Source organism: Mandrillus leucophaeus, unplaced genomic scaffold, assembly GCF_000951045.1.
Source record: "Mandrillus leucophaeus isolate KB7577 unplaced genomic scaffold, Mleu.le_1.0 Scaffold69, whole genome shotgun sequence".
Taxonomy (NCBI): Eukaryota; Metazoa; Chordata; class Mammalia; order Primates; family Cercopithecidae; genus Mandrillus; species Mandrillus leucophaeus.
In genome coordinates, this window is record NW_012107474.1 from 3,933,909 (window position 1) to 3,948,062 (window position 14,154).

General features: G+C 41.3%; 1 protein-coding gene across 7 annotated transcripts in view; it reads left to right on the forward strand.

Annotated features, from left to right (window-relative positions):
- Nucleotides 1–13,423, forward strand: part of ZBTB21 (zinc finger and BTB domain containing 21) — a 28,735-nt gene extending 15,312 nt beyond the window's left edge. For 5 of the 7 annotated variants that reach the window (XM_012002579.1, XM_012002578.1, XM_012002585.1 and 2 more), the window contains one exon: nucleotides 6,132–13,423. In XM_012002579.1, coding sequence (XP_011857969.1) covers nucleotides 6,145–9,345 — 3,201 coding nt within the window. In that variant the 5' untranslated portion in view covers nucleotides 6,132–6,144 and the 3' untranslated portion in view covers nucleotides 9,346–13,423. The remainder of the gene's footprint in view (nucleotides 1–6,131) is intronic. The other 2 variants (XM_012002584.1, XM_012002583.1) reach the window with 2 other exon arrangements.
- Nucleotides 13,424–14,154: the final 731 nt, after the last annotated feature.

Consider the following 14,154-nt stretch of genomic DNA (forward strand, 5'->3'; position numbering starts at 1 on the left):
TTTTTTGAGACAGCGTCCTGCTCTGTCACCCAGGCTGGAGTGCAGTGGCACAGTCTTGGCTCACTACAACCTCCACCTCCCAGGCTTAAGTGATTCTCATGCTTCAGTCTCCTGAGTAGCTGGGATTACAGGCGCATGCCTCCATCCCTGGCTAATTTTTGTATTTTCAGTAGAGATGGGGTTTCACCATGTTGGCCGGGCTTGTCTCGAACTCCTGACCTCAAGTGACCTGCCCGCTTTGGCCTCCCAAAGTGCTGAGATTACAAGTGTGAGCCACCGTGCCCGGCATAAACACTTTCGTTAGTAATTAGCAAATAATTTTTCTCTTTCCAAATTCTTACCTATTTTTAAAGGTCTCTTGGCCAAGCTCAGTGGCTCATGTGTATAATCCCAACACTTGGGGAGGCTGAAGCGGGAGGATCTCTTGAGCCCACAAGTTGGAGACCAGCCTGAGCAACATTGTGAGGCCCCATTTCTAAATAAAATAAAAAAAATTACCCGGGTGTAATTAGTCCATTTTCATAATGCTAATAAAGACATACCTGAGGCTGGGTAACTAACAAAAAGAGGTTCAGTGAACTCACAGTTCCACGTGACTGGGGAAGCCGTGTAATTATGGCAGAAGGCGAGTGCCGGGCACATCTCACATGGTGGCAGGGAAGAGAGAACTTGTGCAGGGGAACTTCTCTTTATAAAACCATCAGCTCTCCTGAGATTTATTCATTATCTCAAGAACAGCATAAGAAAGACCTGCCCCCATGATTCAGTTGCTTCCCACTGGGTCCCTCCCAGATGTGAGGAATTGTGGGAGCTACAGTTCAAAATGAGATTTTACTGGGGACACAGCCAAAATATATCATTCCATCCTGGCCCCTCCTGAATCTCATGTCTTCACATTTCAAAACCAATCATGCATTCCCAACAGTCCCCCAAAGTCTCAACTAATTTCAGCATTAACTCAAAAGTCCACAGACCAAAGTCTCATCTGAGACAAAGCAAGTCCCTTCCACCTATGAGCCTGCAAAGTCAAAAACAAGTTAGTTACTTCCCAGATACAGTGGGGGTACAGGAATTGGGTAACTACAGCCGTTCCAAATGGGATAAATTGGCCAAAACAAAGAGGCTTACAGGCCCCATGCAAGGCCAAAATCCAGCAGGGCAGTCAAATTTCAAAGCCCCAAAATGATCTTGGACTCTGTGTCTCACATCCAGGTCAAGCTGATGTAAGAGGTGAGCTCCCATGGTCTTGGGCCGCTCCGCCCCCGTGACTTTGCAGGGTATAGCCCCCGCTCCTGGCTGCTTTTATGGGCTGGCATTGAGTGTCGATGGGTTTTGCAGGCACACAGTGCCAGCTGTCGGTGTATCTACCATTCTGAGTTCTGGAGGATGGTGGCCCTCTTCTCACAGCTCCACTAGGCAGTGCCCCAGTGGGGACTCTATATGGGGGCTTCAACCCCACATTTCCCTTCTGCATTGCCCTAGCGGAAGTTTCTCCATGAGGGCCCTGTCCCTCATGGAAGGGACACAGCCCTGCAGCAAACTTCTTCCTGGACATACAGGTGTCCACATGGAAACTGTCAATGCTTGGAGCTTGCACCATCTGAAGCCATGGCCCAAGCTGTACCTTGGCCCCTTTCAGCCACGGCTAGAGCACCTGGGACACAGGGCACCAAGTTCCTAGGCTGCACACAGAAAGGGGTCCCTGGGCCTGGCCCACGAAACCATTTTTTCCTCCTAGACCTCTGGGCCTGTGATGGGAGGGGCTGCTGCAAAGGTCTCTGGCATGTCCTAGAGACATTTTCCCCATTGTCTTGGTGATTAACATTCGGCTCCTCGTTACTTAGGCAAATTCCTGCAGCCAGTTTGAATTTCTCCTCAGAAAATAGGATTTTCTTTTCTTTTTACTGTTAGGCGGCAACTTCTCCAAACTTTTATTCTCTACTTCCCTATAAAACTGAATGCCTCTAACAGCACCTGAGTCACCTCTTGAATGCTTTGCTGCTTAGAAATTCCTTCTGCCAGATACCCTGAATAATCTCTCTCAAGTTAAAAGTTCCATAGATCTCTAGGGCAGGGGCAAAATGCCACCAGTCTCTTTGCTAAAACATAACAAGAGTCACCTTAGCTTCAGTTCCCCACAAATTCCTCATCTCCATCTGAGACCACCTCAGCCTGGATTTCATTGTCCATATCATTATCAGCATTATGGTCAAAGCCATTCAGCAAGTCTCTAGGGAGTTCCAGACTTTCCCTCATTTTCCTGTCTTCTTCTGAGTCCTCTGAACTGCTCCAGCCTCTGCCTGTTACCCAGTTCCAAAGTTGCTTCCACATTTTTGGGTATCTTTTCAGCAGTGCCCCAGTCTATTGGTATCAATTTACTGTATTAGTCCATTTTCACACTTCTAATAAAGACATACCCAAGACTGGGTAACTTACAAGAAAAAGAGGTTCAGTGGACTCACAGTTCCACGTGGTTGGGGAGGCCTTATAATCATGGTGGAAGGCAAAGAGGAGCAAGTCACATCTCACATGGCAGCAGGGAAGAGAGAACTTGTGCTGTCATGAGAAGAGCACGAGAAAGAGAAAAGAAAGAAACCATGATTCAGTTACCTCCCACTGGGTCCCTCCCACGACATGTGGGAATTGTGGGAGTTACAATTCAAAAGGAGATTTGGGTGGGGACACCACCAAACCGTATCACCTGGCGAGGTGGCATATGCTTGTGGTCCCAGCTACTCAGGAGGCTGAATGGGAGGATTGCTTGAGCCCAGGAGGTTGAGGCTGCAGTGAGCCATCATGGTGCCACTGCACTCCAGCCTGGGTGACAGAGAGATACCCTATCTCAAAATAAAAAATAAGGGTCTCACAAGACCTGCTTTGCAACCAATTGTTAACAGTTCACATTATGTTTAAGTATATGTAGTAATAAAGCTGATTTTCTGTCAAAATTATAGACTTCAGGGGTTTTGATAATTCATACTTGTTTTCTGAATTGATAAGGAATAGTGCCAAGCATCAAATGGATAAGGACCCTAAATAATAAACCTTTATTGTCAAATATTGCTTCCATATCCACCTGCCAAGTTCTGGCAGCCTTTTTGATGGTATACAAATGCCTATGTTACAGTTCCTGCAATTCTTCTGTTTTAATGAGGACCTACTTAAACCACAAGACTTATTTTACATTTTCACCATTATTTAAGATTGTTCATTCATAAAGCTTCTGTCAGCCTACGGTCTGCTAAATATTGGTACCTTTGCAAAGACAGCTGATGTTCCCTGCTCTTGAGGAGCCCTTCATTCCAAGGGAACTTTTCACTGCAATATCTGTAGTAATTTTACATTTTGTCTTTTAGATAAACTCAAGCCATGGAGGGATTACTGCATTACATCAACCCCGCACACGCCATTTCTCTCCTAAGTGCCCTGAATGAGGAGCGTCTCAAAGGACAGCTGTGCGATGTGCTGCTGATTGTTGGAGACCAAAAGTTCCGAGCTCATAAAAATGTCTTGGCTGCCAGCAGCGAATACTTTCAGAGTTTATTCACAAATAAGGAAAATGAGTCACAAGCTGTATTTCAGCTTGACTTCTGTGAGCCAGATGCTTTTGGACACAGCCAAAACATATCATTCCGCCCTGGCCCCTCCCAAATCTCATGTCCTCACATTTCAAAACCAATCATGCCTTCCCAACAGTCCCCCAAAGTCTTAACTAATTTCAGCATTAACTCAAAAGTCCACAGACCAAAGTCTCATCTGAGACAAAGCAAGTCCCTTCCACCTATGAGCCTGCAAAGTCAAAAACAAGTTAGTTACTTCCCAGATACAGTGGGGGTACAGGAATTGGGTAACTACAGCCGTTCCAAATGGGAGAAATTGGCCAAAACAAAGAGGCTTACAGGCCCCATGCAAGGCCAAAATCCAGCAGGGCAGTCAAATTTCAAAGCCCCAAAATGATCTTGGACTCTGTGTCTCACATCCAGGTCAAGCTGATGTAAGAGGTGAGCTCCCATGGTCTTGGGCCGCTCCGCCCCCATGACTTTGCAGGGTATAGCCCCCGCTCCTGGCTGCTTTTATGGGCTGGCATTGAGTGTCGATGGGTTTTGCAGGCACACAGTGCCAGCTGTCGGTGTATCTACCATTCTGAGGTCTGGAGGATGGTGGCCCTCTTCTCACAGCTCCACTAGGCAGTGCCCCAGTGGGGACTCTATATGGGGGCTTCAACCCCACATTTCCCTTCTGCATTGCCCTAGCGGAAGTTTCTCCATGAGGGCCCTGTCCCTCATGGAAGGGACACAGCCCTGCAGCAAACTTCTTCCTGGACATACAGGTGTCCACATGGAAACTGTCAATGCTTGGAGCTTGCACCATCTGAAGCCATGGCCCAAGCTGTACCTTGGCCCCTTTCAGCCACGGCTAGAGCACCTGGGACACAGGGCACCAAGTTCCTAGGCTGCACACAGAAAGGGGTCCCTGGGCCTGGCCCACGAAACCATTTTTTCCTCCTAGACCTCTGGGCCTGTGATGGGAGGGGCTGCTGCAAAGGTCTCTGGCATGTCCTAGAGACATTTTCCCCATTGTCTTGGTGATTAACATTCGGCTCCTCGTTACTTAGGCAAATTCCTGCAGCCAGTTTGAATTTCTCCTCAGAAAATAGGATTTTCTTTTCTTTTTACTGTTAGGCGGCAACTTCTCCAAACTTTTATTCTCTACTTCCCTATAAAACTGAATGCCTCTAACAGCACCTGAGTCACCTCTTGAATGCTTTGCTGCTTAGAAATTCCTTCTGCCAGATACCCTGAATAATCTCTCTCAAGTTAAAAGTTCCATAGATCTCTAGGGCAGGGGCAAAATGCCACCAGTCTCTTTGCTAAAACATAACAAGAGTCACCTTAGCTTCAGTTCCCCACAAATTCCTCATCTCCATCTGAGACCACCTCAGCCTGGATTTCATTGTCCATATCATTATCAGCATTATGGTCAAAGCCATTCAGCAAGTCTCTAGGGAGTTCCAGACTTTCCCTCATTTTCCTGTCTTCTTCTGAGTCCTCTGAACTGCTCCAGCCTCTGCCTGTTACCCAGTTCCAAAGTTGCTTCCACATTTTTGGGTATCTTTTCAGCAGTGCCCCAGTCTATTGGTATCAATTTACTGTATTAGTCCATTTTCACACTTCTAATAAAGACATACCCAAGACTGGGTAACTTACAAGAAAAAGAGGTTCAGTGGACTCACAGTTCCACGTGGTTGGGGAGGCCTTATAATCATGGTGGAAGGCAAAGAGGAGCAAGTCACATCTCACATGGCAGCAGGGAAGAGAGAACTTGTGCTGTCATGAGAAGAGCACGAGAAAGAGAAAAGAAAGAAACCATGATTCAGTTACCTCCCACTGGGTCCCTCCCACGACATGTGGGAATTGTGGGAGTTACAATTCAAAAGGAGATTTGGGTGGGGACACCACCAAACCGTATCACCTGGCGAGGTGGCATATGCTTGTGGTCCCAGCTACTCAGGAGGCTGAATGGGAGGATTGCTTGAGCCCAGGAGGTTGAGGCTGCAGTGAGCCATCATGGTGCCACTGCACTCCAGCCTGGGTGACAGAGAGATACCCTATCTCAAAATAAAAAATAAGGGTCTCACAAGACCTGCTTTGCAACCAATTGTTAACAGTTCACATTATGTTTAAGTATATGTAGTAATAAAGCTGATTTTCTGTCAAAATTATAGACTTCAGGGGTTTTGATAATTCATACTTGTTTTCTGAATTGATAAGGAATAGTGCCAAGCATCAAATGGATAAGGACCCTAAATAATAAACCTTTATTGTCAAATATTGCTTCCATATCCACCTGCCAAGTTCTGGCAGCCTTTTTGATGGTATACAAATGCCTATGTTACAGTTCCTGCAATTCTTCTGTTTTAATGAGGACCTACTTAAACCACAAGACTTATTTTACATTTTCACCATTATTTAAATAAGATTGTTCATTCATAAAGCTTCTGTCAGCCTACGGTCTGCTAAATATTGGTACCTTTGCAAAGACAGCTGATGTTCCCTGCTCTTGAGGAGCCCTTCATTCCAAGGGAACTTTTCACTGCAATATCTGTAGTAATTTTACATTTTGTCTTTTAGATAAACTCAAGCCATGGAGGGATTACTGCATTACATCAACCCCGCACACGCCATTTCTCTCCTAAGTGCCCTGAATGAGGAGCGTCTCAAAGGACAGCTGTGCGATGTGCTGCTGATTGTTGGAGACCAAAAGTTCCGAGCTCATAAAAATGTCTTGGCTGCCAGCAGCGAATACTTTCAGAGTTTATTCACAAATAAGGAAAATGAGTCACAAGCTGTATTTCAGCTTGACTTCTGTGAGCCAGATGCTTTTGATAATGTTTTAAACTACATTTATTCTTCCTCTCTATTTGTTGAGAAGAGCAGCCTTGCTGCTGTGCAAGAACTTGGCTATAGTCTTGGGATTTCCTTTCTGACAAACATCGTTTCTAAAACACCTCAAGCCCCCTTTCCAACGTGTCCTAATAGAAAAAAAGTGTTTGTAGAAGATGATGAAAACAGTTCTCAAAAGAGAAGTGTCATTGTTTGTCAAAGTAGAAACGAAGCACAAGGAAAAACTGTTAGTCAAAATCAACCTGATGTAAGCCATACTTCCCGGCCCTCTCCTAGCATTGCAGTCAAGGCTAATACCAATAAGCCACATGTCCCAAAACCAATTGAACCGCTTCATAGTTTGTCATTAACTGAAAAGAGTTGGCCGAAAGATAGTTCTGTGGGATATGCAAAGTCTCTTGAGCATTCTGGATCTTTGGATGATCCTAATAGAATCAGTTTGGTGAAAAGAAATGCAGTATTGCCTTCAAAGCCTCTGCAAGACAGAGAAGCTATGGATGATAAACCAGGTGTGAGTGGTCACCTTCCAAAAGGAAAAGCTCTAGAGCTGGCTTTGAAGAGACCACGGCCACCTGTTTTGTCTCTTTGTAGCTCATCAGAGACTCCCTATGTATTAAAAGAAACTAACAAAGGAAATGGTCAAGGTGAAGATAGAAACTTGTTGTATTATTCAAAGTTAGGCTTAGTGATCCCATCCAGTGGATCTGGTTCTGGAAACCAAAGCATTGACAGGAGTGGCCCACTTGTTAAGAGTCTCCTCAGACGGTCTTTGTCGATGGATAGCCAGGTTCCTATCTATTCACCTTCCATAGATTTGAAATCTTCCCAGGGATCATCTTCGGTGTCCAGTGATGCACCAGGGAATGTGTTGTGTGCTTTATCTCAAAAGTCATCTTTAAAAGATTGTAGTGAAAAAACAGCCCTAGATGACAGGCCTCAAGTGCTACAACCGCATCGCCTCAGGTCCTTTAGTGCTTCTCAGTCAACAGACAGGGAGGGAGCCTCCCCTGTGACTGAGGTGCGCATAAAGACCGAGCCCAGCAGCCCGCTGTCGGACCCCTCGGACATCATCCGCGTCACTGTGGGAGATGCGGCAGCAACAGCAGCTGCCTCATCTTCGTCGGTCACAAGAGACCTGTCTCTGAAAACAGAAGATGACCAAAAAGACATGAGCAGACTCCCAGCAAAAAGGAGGTTCCAAGCGGACCGAAGATTGCCGTTTAAGAAGTTAAAGGTGAATGAGCATGGGTCTCCTGTGTCAGAAGATAATTTTGAGGAAGGCTCAAGCCCTACTATCCTTGATGCAGATTTTCCAGATTCTGATTTGAATAAAGACGAATTTGGTGAGTTGGAGGGGACGAGACCAAACAAAAAATTTAAATGCAAACATTGCCTTAAGATCTTTAGATCAACAGCAGGTCTTCACCGTCATGTTAACATGTACCATAACCCAGAAAAGCCCTACGCTTGTGACATCTGTCACAAGAGGTTTCACACCAACTTCAAAGTGTGGACACACTGTCAGACCCAACACGGCATAGTGAAGAACCCATCACCAGCCTCTAGTTCACATGCTGTTTTGGATGAAAAATTCCAAAGAAAGCTGATTGACATAGTGAGAGAGAGAGAAATTAAGAAGGCCCTGATCATTAAGTTAAGGCGCGGCAAGCCTGGTTTTCAGGGACAGAGTAGCTCCCAAGCGCAGCAAGTCATCAAGAGGAACTTGAGATCTCGAGCCAAAGGAGCTTACATTTGTACTTACTGCGGAAAAGCGTACCGCTTTCTCTCTCAATTTAAGCAGCACATAAAAATGCATCCAGGAGAAAAACCCCTTGGAGTAAATAAAGTTGCTAAACCAAAAGAGCATGCTCCTCTTGCAAGTCCAGTAGAAAACAAGGAGGTTTACCAGTGCCGTCTCTGTAATGCTAAGCTCTCTTCTCTCCTAGAGCAAGGAAGCCACGAGCGGCTGTGCCGGAACGCGGCCGTCTGCCCTTACTGCAGCCTCAGGTTTTTCTCGCCCGAGCTGAAGCAAGAACACGAGAGCAAGTGTGAGTATAAGAAGCTGACCTGCCTCGAGTGCATGCGCACCTTCAAGTCCTCTTTCAGCATCTGGCGGCACCAGGTTGAAGTCCATAATCAGAACAACATGGCACCCACCGAAAACTTTTCTTTGCCCGTTTTGGACCACAATGGTGATGTAACTGGTTCTTCAAGGCCCCAGTCCCACCCTGAGCCCAATAAAGTAAACCACATCGTCACCACGAAAGATGATAACGTGTTCAGTGATTCTTCAGAACAAGTTAACTTCGACTCGGAAGATTCCTCTTGTCTCCCTGAAGATCTTAGTCTTTCCAAGCAACTGAAAATCCAAGTCAAAGAGGAGCCTGTGGAGGAGGCTGAGGAAGAGGCACCCGAGGCCAGCACAGCCCCCAAAGAAGCAGGTCCTAGCAAAGAAGCCAGCCTGTGGCCCTGCGAGAAGTGTGGGAAGATGTTCACAGTGCACAAGCAGCTGGAGCGTCACCAGGAGCTTCTGTGCTCTGTGAAACCATTTATTTGTCACGTGTGCAACAAAGCTTTTCGCACTAATTTTCGACTCTGGAGTCACTTCCAGTCGCACATGTCTCAGGCTTCAGAGGAATCGGCACATAAGGAATCTGAGGTGTGCCCTGTTCCCACAAACTCTCCCTCTCCACCGCCTCTGCCACCGCCACCGCCACTGCCCAAGATCCAGCCTCTGGAGCCTGACAGCCCCACAGGCCTGTCCGAAAACCCAACTCCAGCCACAGAAAAACTGTTTGTGCCCCAAGAATCAGACACCCTTTTTTACCATGCCCCACCCCTTTCAGCAATCACATTTAAAAGACAGTTTATGTGTAAACTTTGCCACAGGACATTCAAGACTGCATTTAGTCTTTGGAGTCACGAACAAACACACAATTGAAAGACCAACACTTTTACCTATGGGAGGCAGTCCCCAGATTTCAACCGGAATTGTGAAATGTGTCATAAGAAACAAAATATTTTTTAAACAAGAATAATAAAGGTTGGAGATTGTTACACTTGAAATTAAGTTTGAGACAAATTGATAATTACTTAGTAAAGTCCTTAATCAACTTTAGAAATACACCTTTTAAAATATTGTGATTCTGGACCTTACAAGAACAAGATGGTTTGATTTCGTTAATGTTGAAATTTGATTAGTCTTGATTGTGTGCATGGTTCCTCATTCCATGGTGTCAATATAATCATTTAATTGAGGTTTTTGGTTTTTTACTGATTTGTAATTAGTGGAATACTATCAAAGTATTCCTTCTTTTGATTATTTTAGACACTTGAGTTCTAGTTAAATCTTAACCATGTTCTTAAGTCCAAAATATATCAGGAAGAAGTGGAGTAGTTTTCTGTATTGATTTGTATCTTAGACTACTTTAGCAATAAAAGATAAATCTCAACTTTGATAAGTTATCCTGACACTTGATAAAAATAAATATTTGGTATTTTGTGGTCATGTAGAACTTCTTTTTGTATGACAATTGTGAGAAATTTAAATCAGCAATAGTAACACTTAGATCTTTATAAACTAACAAAAACTTGCTTTCAGCCAATATAATAAACGATAAACTCTAAGGAAGACCTGGGAAATGAACGCAATTTATGGAAGTCCCCTACAGTCAGTTTATAAGGGTTTCAGTAGTGATAGACATTGTGATAAAAACTTGTACCATGTTACATGTACACTGCACCACAGTCTAAATTCAGACCAGCATTTGAAGGACTGCAGATGTTTCATTTCCTCTGATTTATGCTGTCACAAATTGAAAATCTGAGTGTAGTTAGGACCAAAAACAAAGCTAACCATATGGCACTAATTTTGATTTTAACATTAGTCTAAAAAATAAGGTCGGGACATATATTTAAATAGATCCCAGATACTCAAGAGTTAGCACAGCTGATCTAAAATTCTAAATTACCATTTACTTCTAGATAATTCAGAGCAGAGGAGAAACATCTCACTGCAGTTTCAACATGCTTTTCAAGAACAATATATACAACATATACATTTTCCTGCCTCTCTTTTGTGACAGTTTCTGTTAGAATTTTTTGGTGGTCTGGTGGTTAAAATCAGCAAGGCCATTCTCTACATCATTGCTTAATATTTCAGAAATAGATATTAAAGCACTATCAGTGGTCCAAAATTAGTTTTCGCTACTTATTTTGGTCTGTGGGTTTTGAGCTTTTCAGAGAATACTATGTATAATTTGTAATTGAAAGCCTTTCAATAGGATATCCAAAGTTCAGTGTGGTGTTTCAAAAGGGAAAATTTTTACTTGTAGGGGTGGGAATTAGATGTATTTAAAAAAATGAAACTATAAAATCCTTTTAAGAAAGTAATACCAATTTAGACTCTAGTTTGTGTTACAAGGTATTCTTTCAAAATTTTTTAAAAAGTCAACTACTATCATTAAGAAATAAATTTAAATTTGTGCTGTAGCAGAAAATAACTCCGTACCCATCAGTCTTATTGCCAACATTCCATCCCACTGGGAGGAAAGAGAATTCTCATTTTTTTATTGAACCAGACATTTTTATAAAATACTGATTGACTTTGTACATTATAGATATTATATATGAAATTTTGCCTTGTATTCTTTCACTTGAAAAAACTCCAAAATTCCACATTTTAGTAGTTACTTCCTATTCTTTCTTAAATTTGATGGAGAAGGGAAAATAAATTGCAGTTATTGATTCTTGCCATCTTTGTTTTCCTAAAGAAATCTATGCATTTTAAGGATAAAACTAAAGCATATGGCTTTACATGAAACATCAGGATGGATTATTGTACATTGAATTCATTCCCCGTATAATGTGGTATTTCTTACTCTGACCATCTTAGTAGCTGTCACTTCAGAAGAAGACAGTTTCCCTGAGTGATCATCACCTACATGGCCATTAGAGTATCTATTGGTGATAATTCCATGATACAGAGTATCTTGGCATTATAAATTCAGTATCCCAGGACTTGAACCTTTATGCTACATTTTTGAAGATTTTTAAAAAATAATATTGTTAATCAGTAAAAAAAAAAAATATTTTTGATCTAAACATAGGTTCTGCATATCTGTTAGATTTTAAAAATGGTGTTTTGTCTTCACATTTTTGTCTAAGCAAGGAATATAAGATTTCAAATAAAATTTTGAACCAAAAACATTTATAATGCCGTTCTGGTTTTTCTATTACTTTTTATACTGTACTTTAAAAGCATTAGGCTGAAAGAGTTTATTTTGGTGGTCAAAAAAAATATGCTTCCACTCATGTAACTATTTTAAATGTTAAGAAGTAAAATAATGAAAGATATGTTAATTACTTTATTCAGTAAAGTTTTTTAAGAATGTTTATCTCAGCCAGTAGGCAAATACTTGGTGTAAAACAAGTTGGTCTTAAATTGTTGCAACTCATTAGCTAGTGAAGATATTCATGTAAATATCTTTTAGGATTGTAATTAATTTTGAAAATGTAGAAAGGTCTTTATTCCATGTAAGTATGCAGGATGCCTGCTTTTTTATGCAGTTGTGGAAAGAATGTAAAATGTTTTAATATATTCTTTGTTAATCTGAGAACTTGATATTGAATCATTTTCTTTATGTGGGAGAAGGAGGGAGTAACATAAAACGTGTTTTTATCACTCAAAGTAAGCAATGGAGGTAACAAATATTGTGCATTTTAACAGTAATATTTGAAGATTTGTAGAATATTCACCTTTAAAACTAGTTAGTATGCATTTATAAATTTACCAGAATATACAACTAACAATTCAACAGTGATGTTCTTTACATTTGTGGGGAGATATGTGATGTTCTTGGTATTCTGGTTTGGAATGGAATGTTTATAGCCTTGCCAGTAAAAATATGCCCCAGCACTTAATTAGTGACCGTTTGAATCCATATGTAGTCCCATGGTGCTAATGAGAATAGCTGCTGTGAAACAGGAATAAAATATGTCTGTTCACGGAGGTACAGTGTGGCTGCATCTACAAAGCCAACTGTCTGATCAAGGTGAGGGAGAGATGTGAGAATTAACAGATCTAAAGTTGGCCTTTGTTGCCTCAAATTGGGTTTGTACACACGTGCATGCGTGCGTGTATACAACTGTAATCTGGAACTTTAAGAAGTAAAATTATTTGAAATTTCTTAGTAAAAAGTAATTAGGTATAATTCCAAATAGATTTCTGTATAAATTTTATCTAACTGGATTACAAGTCAGTTTGTCAATTTACGATGTCTCAGTGATGTTTCTGCAATAATTGTGAAATGCATTATTGATTTAAATAATGCTAACACATTTTAAAAGTGTTCTTTAACACTGACTACTAAACTTTAAGTTTTAAAAAATAGGTTTTCATTTATGGCTTTTTGTGGTTTTAGCACTTTAAGAAGTTTAATTTTTGTAATTTTTAATATGCTCTTTCAGTGCATCTCAGCAGGTACTCCAGCTTATGGCATTCCCATGTGACTCGGGGGAAGACAAAGTCGGTGTTTAGATTCTGGAGGAGAAAAAATGAGTTACAATGTCAGGTGTTTTTAAAAATTCCTTTTAGAGACAGTCTTTTGGGAACCAAAGCATTTTACTGTAAATCTTTAAAATAACAGAATTCAGTGCTCTTTCATCATTTGTTAGTGCTGTCCAGATTTTTCACACAATTATACTCAGTTATTACTAATTTTCAGAACATTAGTCCAAGGCTATTTCAAGTTTTCCGTTGAATATATGCTTATGGTTAAAAGAAAAACAAATGAATGGTTTTATAATTCTGTATATTTTGTCATATGCCTTAGCAGAGTAAGTCATTTTTCAGTTTTACTTAGGAATAAGCTTTTTCGAACTGAAAATTCATGGTAAAGTAGGATTTCTATCTAATGTTAATCCATTGCTTATTTGTATTCAATTCTTTTGTCTGTTTACTTTGCTTAAATGTTGACTAAGAATGATTGGAGTCAATAAATTTGTACTGTATTTTGCTTTGAGTCAGTCTCAATGGTATGCTCTGTACTTTGATAGTAACCATGTGTAGCATTTACATTTATGAAAGTAAAGTTAAAATCTTATTTGGGTAATGTGAATAGCCGCTTATGAGTTGTGAGAGATTTAATTTTCCTCCATTCCAGGTTGCTTATCGAATTAAGGTTGTATTAAAGCTTTAGTTATTTGGGCACCACAAATATATGATGGTTAAAACCAGATAGGCAACCATCTTTGCTCATCTGCCATTTCCTTTACTCTTCACACTAGTAGTTTTTAAGGTGATGGGGCAGGGGGGTAAATGCAGAAAAAGAACATTTTTAAGTACCCTGCATTAATATTTCTGCATAGCAATTGATAAACCAGTTTTATTTGATAATCTAAAGAATTTAATGTCATAGCTTTTTTTTCCCCATTGTAATGAGGCTTTTCTGTAAAACTGGGGTATATCATTTTTTAAGTTTTATTAGCTCTCCCTGTAACGTGAACAGCTGAACTGTAGATAATCAAATTAATGCCACCAAGCTGACTGGAAATTAAGGAATTAGAGAGAAGGTACAGAGACCCACAGTGGGTTGATCAGTGCTGCTTCTCACCTGCTTGGACTCGCACTTCTTGGCTTCTGATGGTTCTGTTTTCCTTTACTGATATCCTAAACTAGCCTTTCTCAGGAGCCTCTGCCCAAAGTGTCTTGAACACACTGTACCAGGAACAAATTATATATATATATATA